The 21,843-nt window shown below is 37.8% G+C and overlaps 1 protein-coding gene across 1 annotated transcript; it reads right to left on the reverse strand.

Annotated features, from left to right (window-relative positions):
- Positions 1 to 10,566: 10,566 nt before the first annotated feature.
- On the reverse strand, positions 10,567 to 19,765 carry LOC145769485 (uncharacterized). The gene is made up of 5 exons (XM_082581131.1): positions 19,591 to 19,765; positions 16,019 to 16,146; positions 14,256 to 14,442; positions 13,523 to 13,671; positions 10,567 to 12,792 (listed from the first exon to the last, which is right to left on the reverse strand). Exons 1-5 carry the CDS (start codon positions 19,733 to 19,735, stop codon positions 11,398 to 11,400), a joined length of 2,004 nt encoding a protein of 667 aa, XP_082437257.1. The 5' UTR covers positions 19,736 to 19,765; the 3' UTR covers positions 10,567 to 11,397.
- Between the last annotated feature and the right edge of the window lie 2,078 nt (positions 19,766 to 21,843).

Genomic DNA, 21,843 nt, shown 5'->3' on the forward strand with positions numbered 1-21,843 from the left:
GAGGCTACTTTCGAAATACCTCAAAATGCTACAGGAGCACTGCATCTAGGCCTACATAGATTAGCGGTGGAAGATTCAATTTTTGCTGGTGTTGAAGCTTTGCCTGGGTTTGTTTTATACAGACTTAAAGCACAAGGTTTGGTATTAGTTCTGCATTCGTACTGTAGGTACTGTACACCGTATTTTTCATTCATGAATGCACCTCATGTATTTAAGGTTGATTGGTTTGAACATATTCCCTCATCGTGACGTTATCATAGCAACCATGAAGCCAGACTTCAAAAAAGACTACCCAAGCACCATGATCATCATCGACTGCACTGAAGTAGGCCTACGTCTCGAAACACTGTCCTCACTTCACCGTCAGTCGCAAATGTACTCGAACCATAAAAGTACGAACACTGCAAAGGCATTAGTCATTAGTGGGAGTTGATCCAAATGGGGGTAATATGTTTATATTTCAGTTGTACACTGGTAGGCTAATGTGAGTGACAAAGAAATATATCAGAGGAGTGGATTTTTTCACCTTTTGAAGCAGAAAATAGCTGCTAATGAACTGCACTTCATGATGCTGTTATGGCCGATAAAGGGTTTCTTATAGAAAAAGACTTAGCCTACATGGTATTGGTCTACATTTGAATATCTCACCGTTCCTAGGTAGAAGGTCTCAAATGAGTGAGGACGAAGTGTTGAATAAACGAAGTATTGCACGCCATCGCATTCATGTAGAGAGGACCATAAAAAAATTCGTCAATTTCACATCTTCGACAGGAAAATACCAGTGACTATGCTTGGTATCATCAATAAAATGTGGTTGGTTTGTTGCATATTATGTTATGCAGAATGAAAATAAAATGTTGCAAGACAAGGTGCCACTATCGTGGTCCATAATTCTCGGTCAAAATGCACACGCTTCACAATGGCGTCCTAAATTGCCTTTCCTAGTCTGTTAGCCAACACTATGATTAAAACGAACAAGAATTGAAGTGTGCCGATAATCTACAACAATTCATAAACACAAAAAATTTACTTTCACCTGCCACCGACCTCACGCTTGCTTGCAATAACAAGAAACGCCTTCATAAACCGTAGTAAACAAGCGATTCTCAACCCTCAGACTCCGCATAACTCAAACGTCACGCTCTGGTGATTTTGAATGTGCAAAAGGTCTATTCCGACATGTGGAAACTGTCAATTCCTGTGAGCGGGCATGCGTCAATACTTCAAAGCCTCTGCAAATGCGAACCCGCCAGGATCAAGCTTTCTCAGGCTGAGCAGATATTCTCACAACTAACGGAAACAACTTATTTTGAAACAAATTTTGCGTCGAAACGAAAAGTTTTGTCTGAAAGTGGAGTAGGCCTACTTGGCCTTAACCTGAAAAAGTGTTTTAAACTTCTAACGACATGAGATTCTTTTTCTATATTAAAAAAAACCAAACATTTTACATTACTACAAAACTAAATTTGTTTTTAACCCTTAGGTACCGGCGGTTAGACTCGAGACGATCTTTTTAGGACTGAAGAAAGTCCAATTGCTTAGAGTTGTAAGCCTGCCTAAAGCGAACTGTGATTGATTGAATCTACAGTAGGCCTACTGTACTGTACATCCTCGGACTGGGAAAGCTTCTTGCAGCGCTTAATCCTGGCAGTTTTGCATACTTGTAATGTAGAGCCTTGAATCGCTGACACAGGCCTGGTCACCGAGATTGACAGAGTGAAGTTTCCGATTGTTGAAGTGTTGTTTGCCAGGGAATTATTCCATCCATTAGATGCCGCTGAATGGAGAGCAGTCCTTATCGTGCGTTGCTCAATCGCACAACCCGAGAGTCGAACCAGCGCCGCTTGATCTTGAAGCTTCATTGTTCTATAAGTCACGCGCTAACCAACTAAGCTATCGGGGCGGACAAATTTTTATCCCTAATTGGTTTCGCGTGAGGCTGCGAGACTAGCAGTAACGGAACGTCCAACAGAAAAATTATGAAATAAAACCGCAGTTATTTGCTATCCGTCAATGTCATTTTTGGGGCTGCACGAATGTCATACGACTCTATTCACTTCCTTCCTCTCCTTGTGACGTAAGCTATGTTGCCAACCTTATGACGATTGTAGCCTAACTAGCCTACTCGAAGAACGTTGCGTGATATTTGAACTACCTCTTAGACTTTTTCTGTGGTGTAGTGCTAAGAAAGAAATGTGGGCGCACAATTTTCATTAACATAGGCTAATAGGCCTACCGTACCACAAAAATACCTTTTCAAAAGCATTTCCACGCAATTAAGTTATATAAGCTTCTTTTTTTGTCTTATCCAGGCTTACTCCTGGTGATTGAAGATTTAGATTAAGTGGACGTGAAGGCAAGGAAGCCAATCTTCATGTCCACCTTCAGGCATACCTTTCGATTGCCGTTCCAGGGCTCTCACCACTCGGCTATGCAGCCGACATTATACTGTATAAGCTATTAGGCCACTAAGGTCAGATAATGCTGGGTGAAACCCTACGCTGACTTTTGAAACCTTATTTTTTCCATATTGATTTTTGGGTAAGGTAACCACATTTTCTTTTCTTTATGCCCCTTACACCACTCTAATAAAATGTCAGCAGTTAACTGAGTTGTTGATTCCATAAAAGCAACTGTCTCAGGCTACTTCTAATTTAAACGTTTGGTGGCGCATTTGAGCTGAGATTCCGCTTTTGAGTTGATACGCCAACCTTTTCTCATGAAATGCAAGGAATGGCATTTAAATATACAATAAAAACATAATATACATTATATAATACATACAGCAATTATCATTTATTGGTTGCATTTGTTAATTGTTTTGATGTTGCAAGAATTTATCCAACTCTCACAGGTAAAATACAGCTACATTTTCCAAAGCTTAGCTGCAGGTAGGCCTTAATGTTTTCTGCTTTGTCTCAATGCTTGATTTTCCTCGCCAGTTCATGCCATTGATCGAAAAGTTCAGCCTTGTATCACCCTTGAGAGGGTAGCGGGAATCTGAACTAAATTTCGGGGCAGTGTCAAACATTCATTGTGTTGTGCAATTGACATAGCCTACATCTTCTGGAGCGCCGTAGATTGTTGCAGGCCTTTATTTGATAATAATGCAACTTGCCGCTTATCCAAAAAAAGAAGATAACATTCATCCATTGGATAAGACAAATAAACTACTTTGTTTTATTTACTTGACTTGGTTCACTTCGAATTAAGTCTGTGAAAATTCTTGGTTTGTCTTGTTTGTAAGTAGAAACAAAAACAACACGTACGAAATCTTCGCTAACATAAAGTGGTTGGCCTTTAAACGATTGTTTTTGACAAAATACCATTTCTTTAGGCAAGCAAGTTTTCGAAAATTTTGAAAACGAGTTTCACACAATGCAGAGACGTAGCACAGGAGGGGGGCTATGAGGGGCAAAAGTTTATCTTGGCCCCCCAACATTTGTTTTTGCTCCCTAAAAATTTCTTTCTAGCTACGTCACTGACGCAATGTATCTTTGATTTGATTTTGTTTGAGTTAGTTTTTGTCCAGAACTTCGTTTCGTTTTAACTTGAAAAAAGTTCGTGTCAAATAAAGTATGTAGGCTACCTCTAATGTAAACAGCCTTCTAAAATTGCAATCATGTTTATTGTGATGTGTTTTGACACAAGAAACGATATTTTAGACTGTGATTAAAGTGCCTGAATCATGCAGCAGATCATCAGGTAAAGCCTCAAATAAACAGTTTAATAAAAGCTTTTAAAGCGACGTTGTAATATTGTTTAATTACGATAGCTGTTGGAAAATAATACAACAATACTTCGATATGTTATGTTTCGTTTTAACCTAAAATCAGTTGTTTTGTTTTGAACAATTCGACCGCCCCATTTCCATGAGAAACGCATAGGTGTACCCAATTTTATTTCTGCAGTTAATTTTCATTAAACTATAGTGAGATAATGAATATTTAATAATAAATATGACAAGCAATTTAAAATAAGTTTAAAGTAGTATCAGTGGCATTGAATCAATGTAAACCAACGGTTAACATCTAGTCCAGATGAAGCTATTTCTCTTTTACTGTTTATGTTTGGACCAATGCTTCATCATTAAGGCCATGAGGTTTTCTTTGCTGAAAAGCTCAAGTTTCAAGCAGCTGAGTTGTGCATGAAGTTCGTAAAATTTTTTTAAATCTTTTACTGCATTGAAGTGGAAGACTTGCAAGCAAACAAGCCACGGACTTAACCAACAGTATTGTATGACAAGTGCCTCTCATCTACCAATTAACCCTCCAAATCGCTTTGTTTCTCTTAAGGGCATCGGGTTATTTGATCGCCATGCTCAAATTCCCTTGTCCGATACGCCGGTCAAATTTCAAATTAATTCGATATTTTGCAAGAGAAACTGCAAAACAAGCCCGCTTTGTTGAATGCTAGCGGATCGCATTTTCTAAGCTGCCCTATCAAATTTCAAGAGCCTGAACTTACTGCAGTGTTCAAAACAAGGTCACATTACACATAAAGTGCCAGTGGTTGGTTTTTTATAACATTGGCTTAACAACAAAATAGTTTAGAACAGTTGTTGTTCTCAATCATTTTACCACCCAGAAAACGGGTCGGATATTTTTTGAAGGTTGATTGCATTCGGCAGATGTTGGGTTTTAAACAAAGTTCACTGTTAAGTTATGGCGTAAACTATCCTTGTAGTTAGTAACCTGTAGTCAAGCAGCATCATAAAAACATTAAATATTTATTAGGTAAATTTTCTTAGCTTTCAGTCTCTTATTTTTCATCACAATTTTTTTTGTTGATCACAGCAGCTATGAACCACAAGTAAAGAGTGACGTAAAGACAACCGAGCAACGGTACGGTACATGCTAAAAGAAACGAAATTGCAAACGTTTTTTTGTTCTCCATCATCCTTTGCAAAACACAGCTATAAAATACACTACTTTATTCGTTTATAGAATACAGCTATGAAATACATTCACAGGACTGGACTCGTCAGTTGATGACGATGATAGTGAACAAATCACATGAACCAACGGAATTCCGGTAATTCTTCTTCTTTTATTGTCGCACTTGATTCCAAGCATTGACAGCCTTTTGTATGAAAAGTTTTCAGGATTCTCAGTTGTTTGCTGCGTGTATTAGCAGTGGCGTAGCAAGAAAAAAAAAATTGGGGGGCCAAATATTTGATGAATTGAAGAGAACGACAAAGTGTTTTATTTAAGATATCGCCACCTGATGTGCAGTGGCGTATCCTGGTGGGTAAAGCAATAAAACTGATGGGGGGCTATGGCGTGCCGAAAGCACGCGTATTCTAGGGGGGTCCGGGGGCATGCTCCCCCGGAAAATTTTTGCAAAATTACACTCAAATAATGGATTATAGCGCTTTCTGGAAACACTTTCAGGGTAATATTTGTATGAAATTTATAGACAGATAAACAGCTATTAACTTATTAAAGATAGCTGTTACACACAAACGCGCAAAAACTGCGGCTAAAATTAGAGAACACAAAACTCAGCTACACAAAAACTATAAAAAAAAACAACAGAGTAAGCGATTCTGAAATTGCTTCCACAGATTAGTTAAAAGAAGCGTAAATCGCGTAAACTTTGCGCGATTTACAATTTGCAAAATTTATTGGTGTCTTTCTGTGTGTCTAAAACAAGTCTTGGGGGGTGTTAATAGCCAGATGTCTTAGAAAACGATATAAATTTATACAAATTATATTATATTTTCAACAAAGGGTTTAACTTCGGAATCCAAACTTTGAAAATTTGGGGGGGCCATGGCCCCTTTCGTTTTATCCTTTCATGGCCCCTTTCGTTATTATCCTTTTAGTTTCATCACGTCTCTATAATTTTTTTTTGTAAATCTTTTTCACTTGTTCTTTTTCAAACATCATCTCGTTTACAACAAAAGCAAACCGATTTCAACTCAGGTTTTTACTGCACCTAGCCTACGTGAAATCCAATACTTTTCTCTGGTTAAGCTTCAGCGATTAAAGTCTGCGGTCAAACGGGGAAATGACTTGTGACGTAATTTGAAAGTCTCAATTTCATATTCATTATGTGAAAACGCCCTTTGCCTATAAACACTCGTCATATATTTCTAATTTTCAGGTCTGCCACGATGCAAGCGTGGCCTAACAATATTCTTTCTTATTCCTTTGTTTGTCGTTTCCAATTGTTTAACCTACAGTAGCTTTGATCGTTTGTTAGTAACACACTTTCCTTTCTCACAAGAAAGGTTTTCATAAAGTTTTAAATTTAAAAAATGAAACACTTTGAGGTGTGGAAAATTTTAAATTGTATAAAAAACAGTTTTCAGTAACTCTACTGCTCAACGAAATCAAAACGGCTACTAAAAGTTTGGTTGAGCCATCTAAGATTCAAAAGAGTCGGCAGGCCTTTCGAGAAGGTTTGGTCAACAAGTAGACTGCTTCAAATTTTGTAAATGCAATGGTGAAAACTGAAAACTCGGCTCACGTTGCGTCTTAACCTAATAAAACATGACATCGGATATTTGTTAATCAAGGGCAGGGCCGGATTTAGCTGATGGGGGCCCGGGGCACTTTTAGATCGGGGGGCCCCCGTGCAAAAAAATTTTTCGCGCCTACGGCGCGAAAATCCACCTCTGCGTCTACAATAGCATCAATCCAGCACTGCACAGCATTTTGCAGAAACTTCAAAGGCTGAAAGGAAGAAAAAATAACACAAAATCACATTTTTTCCACGTAGGGGGGCCCTTCAAAAGTCGGGGGGCCCTTCAAAAGTCGGGGGGCCCGGGGCACCTGCCCCCTCTGCCCCCCCCTAAATCCGGGCCTGATCAAGGGTAGCCTATAGTTGCGTGATAGGAGGTAGGGCGCTGGAGTAGTCAGATTTAATCTTGTTTCCCGAACTAATATTGTTTCGAATGTCAAATACACCTTGTTAGGACTTAAAAATAAATCAGGCAATTGCTTAAAGAGGTTAACTGACTCATATGGATAACTTTAAGTTTTTTTCATCCAATGAAATTAGCCTATATGATTACATTCAGTAACCAAATTTGAACTCTATCAAATAAAACACGTGATTAAGTTCAAGCAATTGATTTTTGTATATTCTAAATATGCGTCCAAAGTGACAATTTTCCACACACCAATTAGGTGCTATAGTTTACTCTAGTGTTTTTCAACCTTTCTTGAGCCACGGAACACTTTATGCATTAAAATAATCCTGCAAAGCACCAAACGAAATTCTATGATGATGTGATAAAACAAACAATACAACAATAACTTCTTCACTTTCAGTTTTTCTAAGTGCTATATCTGCACCTGTTTGGATAAGCACAAAGTTGATATTCAGGCAGAAATTGCAAAGCTTTTAATTGACAAACTGAAATTGAAAGACAAATACGAGGCTCTTGTGAGTTTGATTTTCGACTGGTCTTCCATAGAACAATGGTCAAGTTAACAAAGTTCTTGAGGAACATCTGACGATCTTTCAAGCAGCACTAGTGTTCCACTAAACCAGGGCCGTGGAGACGGGGAAAAATACTCGATTCCGACTTTTCGGTTTATAACTGGCCGACTCCGTTCCCGACTTCGGACACCTCAAAATCTCTCTGACTCCACGATTGCGACACCACAGCACTAACAGAGCTGTTGAATCGATCAAAAAATATACGACTCCAACTCTTCGGTTTATCTGGCCGACTCCGGACACGCCAAAATCTCTCCGACTCCATAACCCTGCGCGGAACACCGGTTGAAACCACTGGTTTACTGTACAACTGCCCAGAAAGTCGATGTGGTTGGGGAAAAGTTTTTCAAACAAGCAGTTTTTGATTTGTTTATGTGATGAGCGTTTTCTTTCTTAACTCCGACGCAACGCGATCATTACTTAGATTCACAACTATCGGTTTAAACCAGAGGTCACCAAACTACGGCCCGCGGGCCGGAACCGGCCTGCAAGATGATTTCATCTGGCCCGCCACGTGCTGCGGAAATAACAGCCGCACTACAACAGTTAAGGGAAAAAGAGAAAAGGTTTTTTGTTTAAATTGTTCGTTCTTATAGTTCGTTGATGTATGTTGAATTTGTGTATTTTTCCGCTAGGCAGCCTACAAGTTGGTGTTCTGTTTTTATCATTAGGCCACCACAAATGGAGACAGCCTAGGCCAAATTGGAAAGATGTAATGTTTTTTCAAGAGAACGATACCATGTAGTGTATCACACCAGGGGATAACTTTTCCAGCAACCTTTCGATTTTCATCACAACTTTGCTATTCCACCGCCGACTTTGTTATTTTTTGTGCTCAATTCAAGTCAATGGAGATTGTAAATAGTTGTATATCTTATCGCAATCTGCATCCGGCCTGCAGCTGTTAATCTCGCAGCAATCCAGCCCTCAGTGAAAAAAGTGTGGTGACCCCTGGTCTACACTCAGCAGAGCAGATCATCTGCTAACAGGTGATCTTCCTAGTACCAGAAGACTGCGTCTTGCAAATGTTCTAAAACGATCATATTGCCTCGTACAGCAGATGCGTTAGCGCTTTCTCAAAGTGGCTAAAGCTGTGAAGCTAAAATGTCTGCTGTCTGTCATGGTGCACTCAGCACATGTTATGTGTTAGAGAAAACATAAGGTTACAGCTTAGACAACCACTTTATCTGATCCAGATCTTTACCAGATCGGGTACGGATCTGACCAGATCAGGACCAAATACATGTGGCTGTCTCGGAGACTTTTTAGCACGGTTCTGAGACTTTAGTGAGGGGCAATCAAACGTCTTCAAACACAACCAGAGTGATTTTGCTCTGTAAAGAAATCGATAGGCGTCAATAAAGTCAGAAGTTTCGTTTGCACATCAAAGTTGTGAATACGCGTGATATCGACTTTTTCCATACATGCTGTCTTCGAGTTAAACAGTATGACAGAATTTTGCTAGAATCTTCCAGAATTGGAATCTTCCATCTTGGCGTCATCCTCGGAGCACTGCACTGCACTGACCAAAGAAGAAAGTTTGACCTTGCAAGACAAAAGTGAAATTGTGGCAAAGTTTGGTTATGTTGGAGATTTACTGACAATAACTTCCAGATAATAAAACTGGTAGAAGCTTATTGCATTTCCTCTTGGAAGACTAACTTCATAACTTAAATCAAATTAACAAAGAAAGACCTGCTCATTTATTCCACTCATTATGGCAACTTGTTTCTACTGTTGACATTGAGCGTGAATTAAAACAAAAAGTTGTTCTACCATTAACGAATGTCTTTGATCTTGTCTAACCCTAACCCTTTCTTAGAGATGTTTTCTACCAAATACCACTATGGAAATCTTGTTCTTGAAATCGGTGAGATAGCACTCTGAGATAGCACACAAGCTCGGACGCTTAAAAATCTAAACTACAGCCCCACACTACAGTAGCCTGCAACAGTTTTATAATATTATTTCCAATCCCGATAGAGACTGCGAGGCTAGATTTTGCGGTCGTTTTGTCGTAACTTATTTATTCTTTCTGATAAACAAGCGATTGGTATATTTACCGATAGGCAGATGAGTGGTTATTACAAATCATAGCGAGCTACACATCATTGACCATACATATGAAAATGTGTAGGATCTATAGACTTTGTTAGGCCTAAGGGAATAGCTTAATGTCGATTGAAACAGTCATACATGAGTGTTGAGGATAACTCTGCCTGGCATATAATAGTAACGCAGGTCTCATCACATCTGATACTTTGTATAAAGTTACATTCACGTGACAACGATACGATGTTGAAAGAGGAAATAGTACACTGGAGTACCAATGGTAAACGGAATTTTCTCCCGTAATAGAGACTCCAACCTGTGCGAAAAATTCCGTCTACGGATTGAGTTTCTTTTTAAATCGTTCTCAAATTATTCTGTTTTGGCGTATATTTTGTTTCTTATGACGTTGTCTTAATGTAATAAAAGAAACCAGTCGTGACTAACCAGAGCTGATTGCAAGCACCAACCGAATGCAAAATTCTATCCGACTCCAAGTCTCACAATGGTACGGTTTCATTATTATGTTATAGCTGGCTGAGCAGCAGCCATTTACTTGTTTTATTTGTGACTTGAAACCTTCTGTTAGGTTTCAAGTTTTTAATAAGACTTCCATTTGGCGAAGATGCTTGCGTTTCAGCTCAAAGAAAAATAACGTTTCAAATTTTTTCGTACGAGTCAGCACTTGCTAAAATTTTGGCGCACCAAGTCATGTTTTTTGTCTTAATTTTGAGTAGTGGTACTTGATAAGGAATCGGCCTACAAAATTTTGCCATTTCAAAGTCATGCAACAACGTCCTGTATTAGAAGAACAAAATCATCGCGTTATTTTTCCTAAATCATTATTTTTTTGTTAGCAGTTTCTCAGGTCGACAGCAGTTATGATTGAGGAGCAAAAGTAAAACAAACAAAAAACAGTTCAATCAGGAAAGTGCTGTACATGAAATAGAGGCTAAAAATGCAAAAAAAAAAAAAAACATATCAGTTAAAACCGATACAATATAGGTTAATATATCAGTTTTGATATTGTGAACACATTGTCTATAACTTGACTAAATACGATATAATGCAACTTAATTTTAAAATTAACATTGAGATTTAAATAAACAATTAGAATTCTATGCTGGATCTTTTGAAAATATTAAATGCAAGAACACAAAGTTTCAAGTGCTTGTATCTCTGCAGCTGATTGCAGCACGAATTGACAGCAATAGACACCGGTGTTTTGCTCGTGAGGCTGGGTTCGTCAGGATCGCACCACCTGGTTCATGCCACAAGAGCTCCCGACCACCGCCTTTACCGCGTTAAATTTATCTATTTTTTTTGTATGACAAATAAGTTTTTTTGTAGAAAAACTACAAGAATTATATTACTCAGTAAAGATGTACAGGATAGCAACAAGTGACAATTGCATCGTGTGTATATACGACGTTCAGACCGCCTAAGCTATGAAAGGCGTGCAGCAGTGCAATATCAAAGATGGTCCATACGATTCATAAAAGAACATAATTCCGGTCGATCTGTAAGTTGTTTTGAAATTTTTTTAGGTTATTTTCATTTTATTTTGCCCAAGCCAACAGATTCGTACCTTTGGTTCAATCAGCGTTTTATACGGAAAGAAAACTGACATTTTTAACACAACCAAGGTTTCGATCAGCACGAAATGAATGAAAGACTGTATGATGAAGCAGAGCAAAAGAACTAATTGTTTTTTCAATTTTTCTGTAAATAAAAATCTGAATGATTGGAGAAGCAAACTGTTTCGTTTGATGTCAAAAACTTCCAATCGTAAGCTTGGTATTCTTCTCGAACTTTTAACTGTTAAATCTTAATTTCTAGAAAAGTTTTACCAATGCATAAGTATCTACCAAAGTTGTTCAGATTTCGATACTTTTTTCAACTCAATTTCATAACTTTGCTTTTGGAATTGGACTCTTGGCCATCGTCTAACTGTCGTTTTGAGTGACAACCACAAGAATAGGAAGTTTCACTCAAGCTATCTCTTGTCCGAACGGAAAGATCAATGGCTGCACATGCAGTACCACCTCTCTGTTCTTCAAGAGTTTTCAATGAACCTAAGCAACTCTGTTCTGTTTCATGGTCCATTGAGTTTGACACAAATTTATTCTTTTCCGTTTTAAGCCCCCACGAAAAATGTAAGGAATGCGTTTTACTATTTTCACCTCCTATATCTTTGTGGCAATGGTCACTACTTTCAGATGAAACGTTTCCTGACTCATTATTGTTTGAATTTAAAGGTTTGGTGCCATCAAAAGGAACAGGCAGTACAAAGGGAAAGGGGATAGGAATAGGAAATGGTACCATAAGAAGCGGAGTCGGAAAGTTACGAAAAAACGGAAATGCGGCATCCTTGTCATCATCTGGCTTATGAGTGGGATCACTGTTATTTGTTTTTAGCTCATTAGTCATCGGCTTAAGCTCTTCTTTGTAAGACGACAGTTTTTCGAGATTTGACGAATCATTTTTTTCAAAGTTATTAGAACAGCTTGCTAACCTGTTTGAGGTTAAGGCAGTCTTGACACCGTTTTGGAGAAAAGGTGTCTCAAAATTAAACCCACTATCATGCAAATGACCGGGGTGCGTTTCGGGTTTGGTTTGGCTGTAAGCCGCCAACATTCCAAGTCTAAAACTATCCAAATCTAATTTCGGTGGCCCAATTGCTGAATTGAGCAAGCTGGGAAAACCCACAAAGGGTTGATTTAAGTGAGGTTGAAAGTTAAACACGGGTGACTGGTTAAGCGAATTTATGTTTTGCTGATCTGGTGCCTCAAGCGAAGAACGAAACGAATTTTTTAAATCCGCAGAAATTTTTCTGTCAGATCTCCCTCTTTGTTTGTTTTGTCTCACACCCGACTCAGATCTATAATCAACAGAGTTTCCCGCAACTTTTTTGGAAAAGTTATAGTCATGCTTATGTTGCGGTGGCGAGTTCTTCCTTTTCGTTTTGTTTATTCTTTCTGAAACTAGATCCGCAGACCCATTACGTAAAGCATTCTTTCTGACAAATGAGCCACGTGTATCTCCTTTCTTTTCAGTGTCTTGATCCTTGATCAACCATGTAGGCTTATTTTTGTAAGAACCATCACTAGAGCCAACTACAAAGCGTTCCTGGTTGTCATTTTGGTAAAACATGCCCTTCCGTTTCACTATATTGGAAGGAGAAGTGCAATTCGTGATTTCCGTGTGCTCCCTGTCGCTTTCTGAGGAACTGAGGTTGCTCATTTTTCCTCTGTATATTGGATTTTCGTTCAGTGAAGTGTTGGTGTTGCTCTAGGAAAAAGATTGTGATTAGAAACAGAGAACACGAAACAGTCGGAATGCTATGCAAACCAACAGTTTAAAACTATATAGCCTATTGTACTGTAGGCTATAGAGTTTCTAAAACTAAGCTCATACAGTGTTTAAAAAAAACGTGTTAGGAAATGAAGTTTTTAAATCTTTAGCGATGTAATTAATTAAAGACGTGTGTTGATCCAGTTGCTGCATTTTAAGTATTGTATTTTGAAAACACTGATTTCACAAAAATATTAATACCCTCTTTTCTATTTTAACTAGTTAACGCCTATTGCTCTTTTTAGTAGTGTAATCTTCACTTCGGTTCTTTAAATAATTGTATAGGAAACGTTTTGATAACGCAAAGTTTTACGGTTTTTCTGCAGAGTTTGTTAGATGATCTATATTTGTGGTAAGATTAGACAACTTAACTAGTATGCGTCAGGGTAAATGGAAATAAATTGAAAACAACTGGATAAGACAAACGTCTATTTACATGATATAGTGTTACGTTACAGTGTCTTGATTTTCAAATTATAGCGTGATTCATGCAACATCGCACGCTAATACAACATATATTTTCCGGGTGATACTTCTTGACGTGATCATGGGAATAAAAGACGTGTTGGTAGCCTAGATGAGCGTTAAGGAATGACGAACGAGAACATAAGTCTACATTAAAATACACCAATGTAAAGCAATATACGTGCTTCCTTATTCAGCTTACCTTGGCTTTTTTAAATTTCGCTCTTCGACAAGCAGCAAAACACTTTTCACTGCAAAAGCTCTTCAGCAAATCATCCTCCTTCAATGTAAACGCTGGATGACTTGGATTCCCACACCACGCACATTTTACCTCATCATCGTCGCTGTAGCCTGAAACGATGATACGATGATATGTTTTCTAGGCCCAATAACACTCTGTTGTTTCAATTACTGGTTGTTGTAAATTCGGCGTCAGTGAGCACAGTTTGTTTACATCTTGGCTATCACTTACCTTAACCCAAAACTCCGATGTTTTTGAAATAACATTTTAAGGAAGCCCAGAGCCTACGTATTTACTATTCAGCAGTAACATTGCAGATATAGGCTAATAGTGGGAGCAACTGTGTTTGAAAAAAAATTAAGCATCGAAATTTTTACTTTAAAGAAAGTAATAAATTTATTTTCACGTCATTGGTGAAGATGACAAAATGGCATAGTCTACTTTTTATTTATGGGAGCGTTGTAAGTTACGGGTGAATATATCATTGGAGATTGGACTGTACTCAACTGCTGAAAGGCGTAACGCGTAACCTACTGCAATAGGTTAAAATTGAGACTCGTTGCAAGTGCATACAAACACGACATAGAACTAATGTGGAAAGATTACAATACAAGCTAAAAGGCTAACCACTTGCGCACCTCTTGGTTCAACCCCAAACAATAGATAGACCAATCGTCTTATGTAAGCCACTCACTTCTCATGGATTGGCTAGTGCAAGCCTGAAGTTCAGTTGGTGACAACTCTGACAAGTTTTCTTGTTGTTTTTGTAAAGAAATTGGAACTTGATGTTTGATAGGACGAATCCTTTTTATGTCACTTTCACCAACCTGTTCGTAACCATAGAGACCAAGCAGCTCATTCATCGTATGATGCGCAAAGGTCTGAAATAAACGTTTTTGTAATTTTTGTGAAAACACCACTTCATAGATTTATCTGTCTACACAGGGTGGTTGAGAAGATAGTTTGAGCTCAGTGCCAATGAGATATTTGACACCCAAATAAAGATACTTCCGACAAAACGCACTAGGAGGTGGCTTCTTAAAGCTCCCGGGCTTCTTGGAAAGGTTACGGGTCCATAAAATCATCTTGGGATCGGGTATAAAAGTACCTCCTAGACTCTCTGGCAACACTACTGGGCCTACGTATATTCATACGCTATGCATATGAAATCGTAAACAACAACAACCTGTTGTATTGTAAACAAATCTACAGTAAAACGTTATAAATAACAGTAGTTCATCTGCTCAGCGAAAACACTGCATGAAATTTCACTTCCGCTATAAATGGGAACATCAAACTACCATCTCGATGACTAATTCTGCATCAGCGGCTTACAACCAAGGATGCCAGAGCTTGGTTTTTCCACCTAGATCTGGGTTTTTTTGACCACATCTGGGTTTTAAGTTTTTTTATTTCAAATTTAGGTAAATCTAGGTTTTTTTGGTTTTTAACTTTGTACAGAATTTGCACGGTATTAAAGCACTGGGATCTTCGATAAATGGTCCACACTGCAACACAAAAATGATAATGTTTTTTGCATCAACTACTGCAGTCAGTGAGGTACAGGATGCTGAAGAAATGATCCAACTTTATGAAAATGTGGATGACTAAAAATTGGAGTAGTACAACTATTTGTGTTACCGTACTGAACATTTATTTATTGTGAATTTGAGTTATTCTTTTCAACAGTATGTTCAAATGAAAAAGGCTAAGCAGGGTTTATTGCTAAGAACCAAGTTATCGTAGTTGTACACCAAACTGTAAGCACGTATGATGATTCTCCTCAGCCGCAGTCTACAACTCACACCGCATAAAGTTTAGTTCAAACGTCAAAACTAACCTTAATGGCTAGCCTATACACTCATACATCTAGTCAGTTTTAGAAATTTTGGTTAAACACACACTGAACCTTGCTAGGTAGACGCTTTACCATAAAGGTAATTTTGAACCAAAGTCTTTGCTGTGAGCCCACATAGGCCTACCAAGCTCTTATTTTTGTATATAGTTATATTACATTACACATAAGTTAATTTACATTAGCTCTGTCTTTTAAACATTGAGCACTTTTATTTGCAACTGCTGCAATCAATTTCTGGATTAGTTATGGTATATATTAACTACCATACCAACATAAGCATGAATATTGTATAATTATATATAGGCTATGGTACGTGTTACTATTTGTAGCTTTCTGAGGCTTCTGTGTAATGCTTTAAAATGGTGCTGAAAGCACACACAGGTTTTTTTTAACCGCTTTACTACATATTTTCTGGACCTGGGTTTTTTTTTGCCTCATCTGGGTTTTTTTAAGCACACAATCTAAGTTTATTGGAAATTTGTCGCTGGCATCCCTGCTTACAACATGTGTAACTGTAGCCTGTCGAGTTGCTAGCTAAACTATAGAGTTAAAAAGTTTCATTTCTAGAAAAAAAGTCTTCAGAAAAGAAATTCTTTGACCTGCATTTCACTTTCCGTTGGCTCTTGTTTAATGTTTCCAGCATGAATAAATGAGTTTTCATCAGAACCGTTTGAAGATATTTTGTCACGCCCTGATGCATCCGACTCACCGCTGCATGACTTGTTGTCTGAAAAACAATAGTTTTTGAATGAGATCGAAATAGTAACTGTGGAAAATTCAGAAAAACGACGTTACTTACTCAATGTAATTGGTTATTTAAATAAATGGGGTGTAGATTAAATAGGCTGAAGTTTTAGGCTAGAAGTGTAGTGAGGTAACCTATTTTAGAAAAAATGCAGACTCAGCGAAAATCGAACGTGAAGTTTCAGGCTTCATCAGTTATCAAAGCCGCCACTTTCTTCCAAATTAGTGATGACTTACGTCACAGTTCACAGGTATAATTTTCCCAATTAAAGTAGACTGTTGTGGAGTGTGGACTCACTGCGATGTTGACGTTTGAATAGGCTAAGGGCAGAGTTCAAAACGGAATAAATTTAACGATTTTTGACGAAAAATAAAATGGTTGATGATTGAATGTGACGGATTGCAGGTAAAAGAAGTCAAACCCTTTTGGAAACCTACTTCTGAAAATTAGGCCTCTATTTGGTAGTATTTTGGCTCAAAGTAGTTGCAGTTGGGTTACAAAATATGGCCAAGCCGAGTAGTCTACCCGAGGTGTAGGCATTCACGTTATAAATATGTCTAATCATGCTCATACCATAGGCGGATAATTTGCTCAATAACTTTTCAAGGAATGATTTTCAAATTTGGTAAGCAGGGTTCATCACCATTACATTATTTACTTCTTTAGCCAGCAATGTAAAAGTGCTTTTCTGAATGCCTTTTGAAATTTTTTTTTTCACATTTACCCGACCGCAGTGTAAATGTTTCTGATGTCGTGTGAAAACGTCAGAAAAGCAATAAAACAACTGTTGATGGAACCTCAAGCATTAGTGGTACAAATTGGTGGAACATTAGTGGTACAAATTATGTTATAATTTGGAATGAAACAGAAATTTAACAAATATCCAATTCCCTGCCTAGCTTAATAAGAATTAACTGCAAAAACTTGATTACAATTTGATTAAAAATTGTAAAAAACTTGATTAAAAAGTGTATTCGTGATAATTCAGACCCTTATTTGGCATTTCTTGAATTTAGAAATACTCCACAACAAAGTACTAATTGTAGCCCCGCTGAACTTGTGTTTGGTCGAGCAACTCGCTCTATCATTCCTTCTGTTAACTCTACCCAATGTACTTTTGATCCTTCGAAAAGGATGAACCGTCAAAAGCAGGTGAAACAATCCTACGACAAAAATGCAAAGGATTTAAGTGTCCTCTATCCAAATCAATCTGTTTATTTCCAACATCCGGATAAGCCTGGCTGGTTTAAAGGAACTGTAATAAAACAATTATTTGATCGTACGTATTTGATCATCACGAGTGATGGCGCCACTTACAGGAGAAACAGAGTTCATGTGCGCTCTAATCATTGCAAAACGACGTGTGATGAATCTTCGTATTATTACTACCCACTACCAGAAGCCAGTCAACATTGTGAGCCTTGCAAACCACAACAACTTGAACAGCAAATGGAGTCTGTCCGAGAGCGTCCTCGGAGAAGTCGAAAACCTCCCGCAAGATTTGCTGATTATGTGTATTATTAATGTTATTTTGTATGTTTATTGCATTGCTTGTATTCCTCATAATTTTGGAAACGTAATTCACTATTCTTAAAAGAAAGAAGGATGTTGATGGAACCTCAAGCAACAACGTAAATTGTGTGACGTCATAATTGGTAGGCGTCGTGTTCTTAGTTCTGCGTTCAGTGTATTCATTCTTTAGAACCAGCTCAGTGGCCGAGTGGTTTCGCCTTCGGCTCTGGTGCTGGTAGATCTGAGATCGATTCCAGGTCGGGTCAAACCGAAGACTTTAAAAACGGTACCGATTGTGTTCTATCCTGCATAGCGCAGTGAGAATGAGTCGGGTAATAATGTGGTAACATCGTAAACCTGATACAAATTAAAAATGAGCCCTGTCGCTAAAAGACCTTAGCTGTTGTAGAGCGACAATAAATAAAACCATAACATTATTATTCATTCTTTAGTTGCGCCTAGTACAGTTGACACGTAATATTTGTTCTCCCTCTCACTCTTTTGTTAACAACAACTTATATGTTTCTGCCTATACTGTCTAATACTCTAACTCAGGGGTGTGCAACGTACAGCCCGCGGGCCAAATGAGGCCCGCGAAGAAAAATTGTGCGGCCCGTCAAGATGTGCCAATTTTGAATTGTGCACGGCCCGCGAAATGTGTTTTAATTTAGTTTAGTCTGGTAGGCCTACGTGTGAACAATTCATTGTGGAGTGGATCATTGTTCTGTAAATCATTGTTCTGTAAATTTAGCACCTTCTGTTAACCATTTTAGAAATCTTCCACCAGCCACCGCAAATCCATTGTATTTAATCATTTGGAACGTAAAAATGTATGGTCACATAAAGGGCTTTATGAACAAATTACGACTTTGGAAAGCTCACATACAGACAGAAAACCTTTTCCACTTTCCAACTTTGAGAGACTATGGAATGCATCCTGAGAAGAAAACTGAATTTGCAGACCAACTTGAAAAATTGTTGTATGAATTTTTGGCTCGTTTCAAGGACTTCAAGTCTCATGATTCAAATCAAATCTCTCATCTCAATCAAATCTCATCTTCAAATCTCATCTTCAAATCTCATCTCATTTGTTATTTTCTTCGCCATTCAACACAGACATTGACAAAGCACCAGCTGATATCCAACTTGGACTCATTGATCTTCAAGAGAAAACGGATTTGAAAACAAAGTATTTAGAAATGAACCTTGGCGATTTTTACCGAAAACATCTCAACCAAGATAACTTTCCACATTTGAAAAAACTCATGGCTTCAAAAATGGTTCTTTTTGGCTCAACGTATTTGTGCAAACAATTTTTTTCTAAAATAGGCGTCATGAAATCTCCCTATCGATCGGTTCTGACAGACGAACACTTGGAAAATGGACTTCGAATTGCGAGCACTTCCATTAAAGTAAATTGGGAAAAAGCAGTCAGGAAAAGAAGCCAGCTGCAAATTTCTCACTGAACTCGTATAAAGTCGGTGTGAATAAATTTGAATAGCAGTTTTCTTCAGAAATTTATGCGTCTTGACTTATTATTTCTGCAAAGAGATAACCCCTAATAATGCCATAAGAATAACATGAATAATTAAAAACTACTTTTTTGTGCCTGTAATTAGGCCTACTAGAAATCATATGTTAAATAAACGTGCGGCCCGCGGTTTCCCCCAGTTATTTATATCTGGCCCTCCTGTAATAAAGGTTGCACACCCCTGCTCTAATTCATCAGCTCAATACTGCAAATAAGCTATTGCTACAGAAGATATATCTTTATAAATTTTTAGAATAGGGCTAAAGAAATTTAGGCCAAAGAGTGATACCTATACGGTATAATAGATCAGAAGGTTCAAGAGTTAAAAACTATAGGCTACTTATTCAGGCTACAGGTTAAACAAGAAAATTCTGAAAACATACCTGACAATCCTTGATGTTCGCTTTCAAGCTTTTCAGTCTCTTTCAATAACCGTTTAATTCTTGAAGCTTCACAAACCAACCCCGTTTCGGGATTTTTAAGATTCATTTTTGTTTTCACTTTTTCTTCTGAACTTTTTCTTTCCATAGCATAGCCTACTTCCTATCTAGTCTAGTAGTAATTCATCTTTGACCTAAAATCAACGCAAAAACACAATTTTTTTATGCGACCTTTGGCGTTTTAACAAGTTTTATTGCGAAGGCAAAGATTCTGCTGGGCAAAACGCCAAGAGATATTACCTAATGTCAGCCTATTTGTCTGTTCAAAAGAAAAAAAAAAAAGGAATATTTTTGTATCGAAAGCTTAAACGTCAGGTCAGCAGGGTTGAAATTTCAATTCAGTTAGAAGCAAAATTGAGAGCAGTTCTTTTGAGCCCATGCAAACTTTTGTCGTTTTGACAATAATTAGCAATTATTCGGCAGTACTTATGTCTCCCGAACTGATATGTTGATAGACTATTCCATTTATTACACTCTATATTCTGTTCGTGAAATCTGGAACTCGAGTCAATTCCTTAAGCTACCTAAACTCTTAAAAAGTTAAATTATGCTAGCCTGTTTATTTATGTGTTCAAATGTTTCTAAATTAAACTATCTGAATATTGGGTGAAAAGCCGATCATTTACAGTCACTCTAATCGAAAGCTACACTCATCCCTTTAATTCCCTCAATAGCCTGGACAACATTCCGAATCATCAGGGTTGTCGAATCCGATTGCATACAAGGATTAGTTATTTTGTTGCATGCGAGCTATACAGAGCATAAAGATATCATCACAAATCCCAACGTCATTTCCAGGTTTCTTTTTTCTTTTTTGCAGATATAATTGAAGAGTGCTTGCGCTACCTGACGGAATTACCTAATGCAATAGCCTACAAAGGATAGAGCTTCATCTAAAAATGGAACGTGGGAAGAGTGAATAAACGTGTAACAAATATGATATTTTAAAATGTGTTAGCTTTCAAAAGTTCTACCCCCCATCTCCACCTGGGAGATAGTTTTCAAATTAACTTATAAACGACTATTTATTTTATTTATTTATTTGCATCAGACTCAAGATGGTCCATATTACACAATCACACATAGCCTAGAAAGTAGAAACAAAGCAGATACTCAACTCCGAAGAGCTGAGTCGTAATGAACCAAATACAAAGATTGATAATAACAGTCTGTTCGCATTAGTTCATAAATCCATTGATTGGAAGACAAGTTACATCGGGTTATGAGCTGATATAATCTTTTGCGAATGAGAGCTTGAAAGGTTGTGGTATTGTTATCAACGAATGCAGAGGTGATGCTGCATCGTCTCTGCAGATTAAACAACATTCTGTAACAGTTATTGTATCCAACACGTAAGCGATTACTACTGGATGAAAGATAGTTACACCATAGTTGACAGGCATATAAAGGCATACAATAGGAACAAAACAACACATTTTTAACAGCAATCGAACATTTGGAAAACCTTGCTTTTAACATGTTTCCAGCACAATACAACGACCGTAATTGTCGTTTCATATCTTCATCATCGGATAGTAAGTCGTTAATTATTACTCCTAAATATTTCACAGAGGTCTCAAAGCAGATACGTTTTTCATTTAAATATACGATCGGGTTAAAGTCAAGTTTCAACAATTACTATGTCCTATGTAAATAAAAGGTAAAAACCGGAACGCTACTATTCAATTAAAGCGTAACTCAACGAAACGAAACGTAAAAAATGCAATATTTATTTATCAAGAAACTTAACTAGGCCTATTAAATGTAACATTTTCTGATAGGTAGCCAACTTACAACACTTTTTGACGTAAGTCAATTGACTGCTTCAAGCAGGCAATTTACATAAGTTATCGCCAATTTTAAGTTTCCGAAAGGTTGTAGGCTTATTACCGCTTTTATCGTTATCATCCGTTCAGCCAGTTCCGACTCTCAGTCATTCTATAAAGTAATAAACCTTCTCCCTTCACAACTCTCCTCTCCTCACGCGATAACCGCTTTAATCACGAGTAAGTTTTGCTACTCACTGAGCTACAGAAAGCCACAAGCGCGTCGTTATATCGAACAAACATATCTAACACAGCCGTTTGCATTGTTTTATCAGTGCATTGTTTTGTAACAGTGCATTGTTTTGGAGGCCTGAGAATGTTATTAGAACCGGCGCAATGTGGTCTCTCAACGGGCCTACTCATGGCAGAA

Source organism: Aplidium turbinatum, chromosome 4 (genome assembly GCF_918807975.1).
Source record: "Aplidium turbinatum chromosome 4, kaAplTurb1.1, whole genome shotgun sequence".
NCBI lineage: Eukaryota > Metazoa > Chordata > Ascidiacea > Aplousobranchia > Polyclinidae > Aplidium > Aplidium turbinatum.

Coding starts and splice junctions, on each gene's coding strand:
- LOC145769485 (XM_082581131.1), bottom strand. CDS start 19,735: ATGGAAAGAAAAAGTTCAGAAGAAAAAGTGAAAACAAAAATGAATCTT. Junction 16,147..19,590: donor CGAACATCAAGGATTGTCAG/GTATGTTTTCAG, acceptor ATTGTTTTTCAG/ACAACAAGTCATGCAGCGGT. Junction 14,443..16,018: donor CAACGGAAAGTGAAATGCAG/GTCAAAGAATTT, acceptor CGTTTATTTCAG/ACCTTTGCGCATCATACGAT.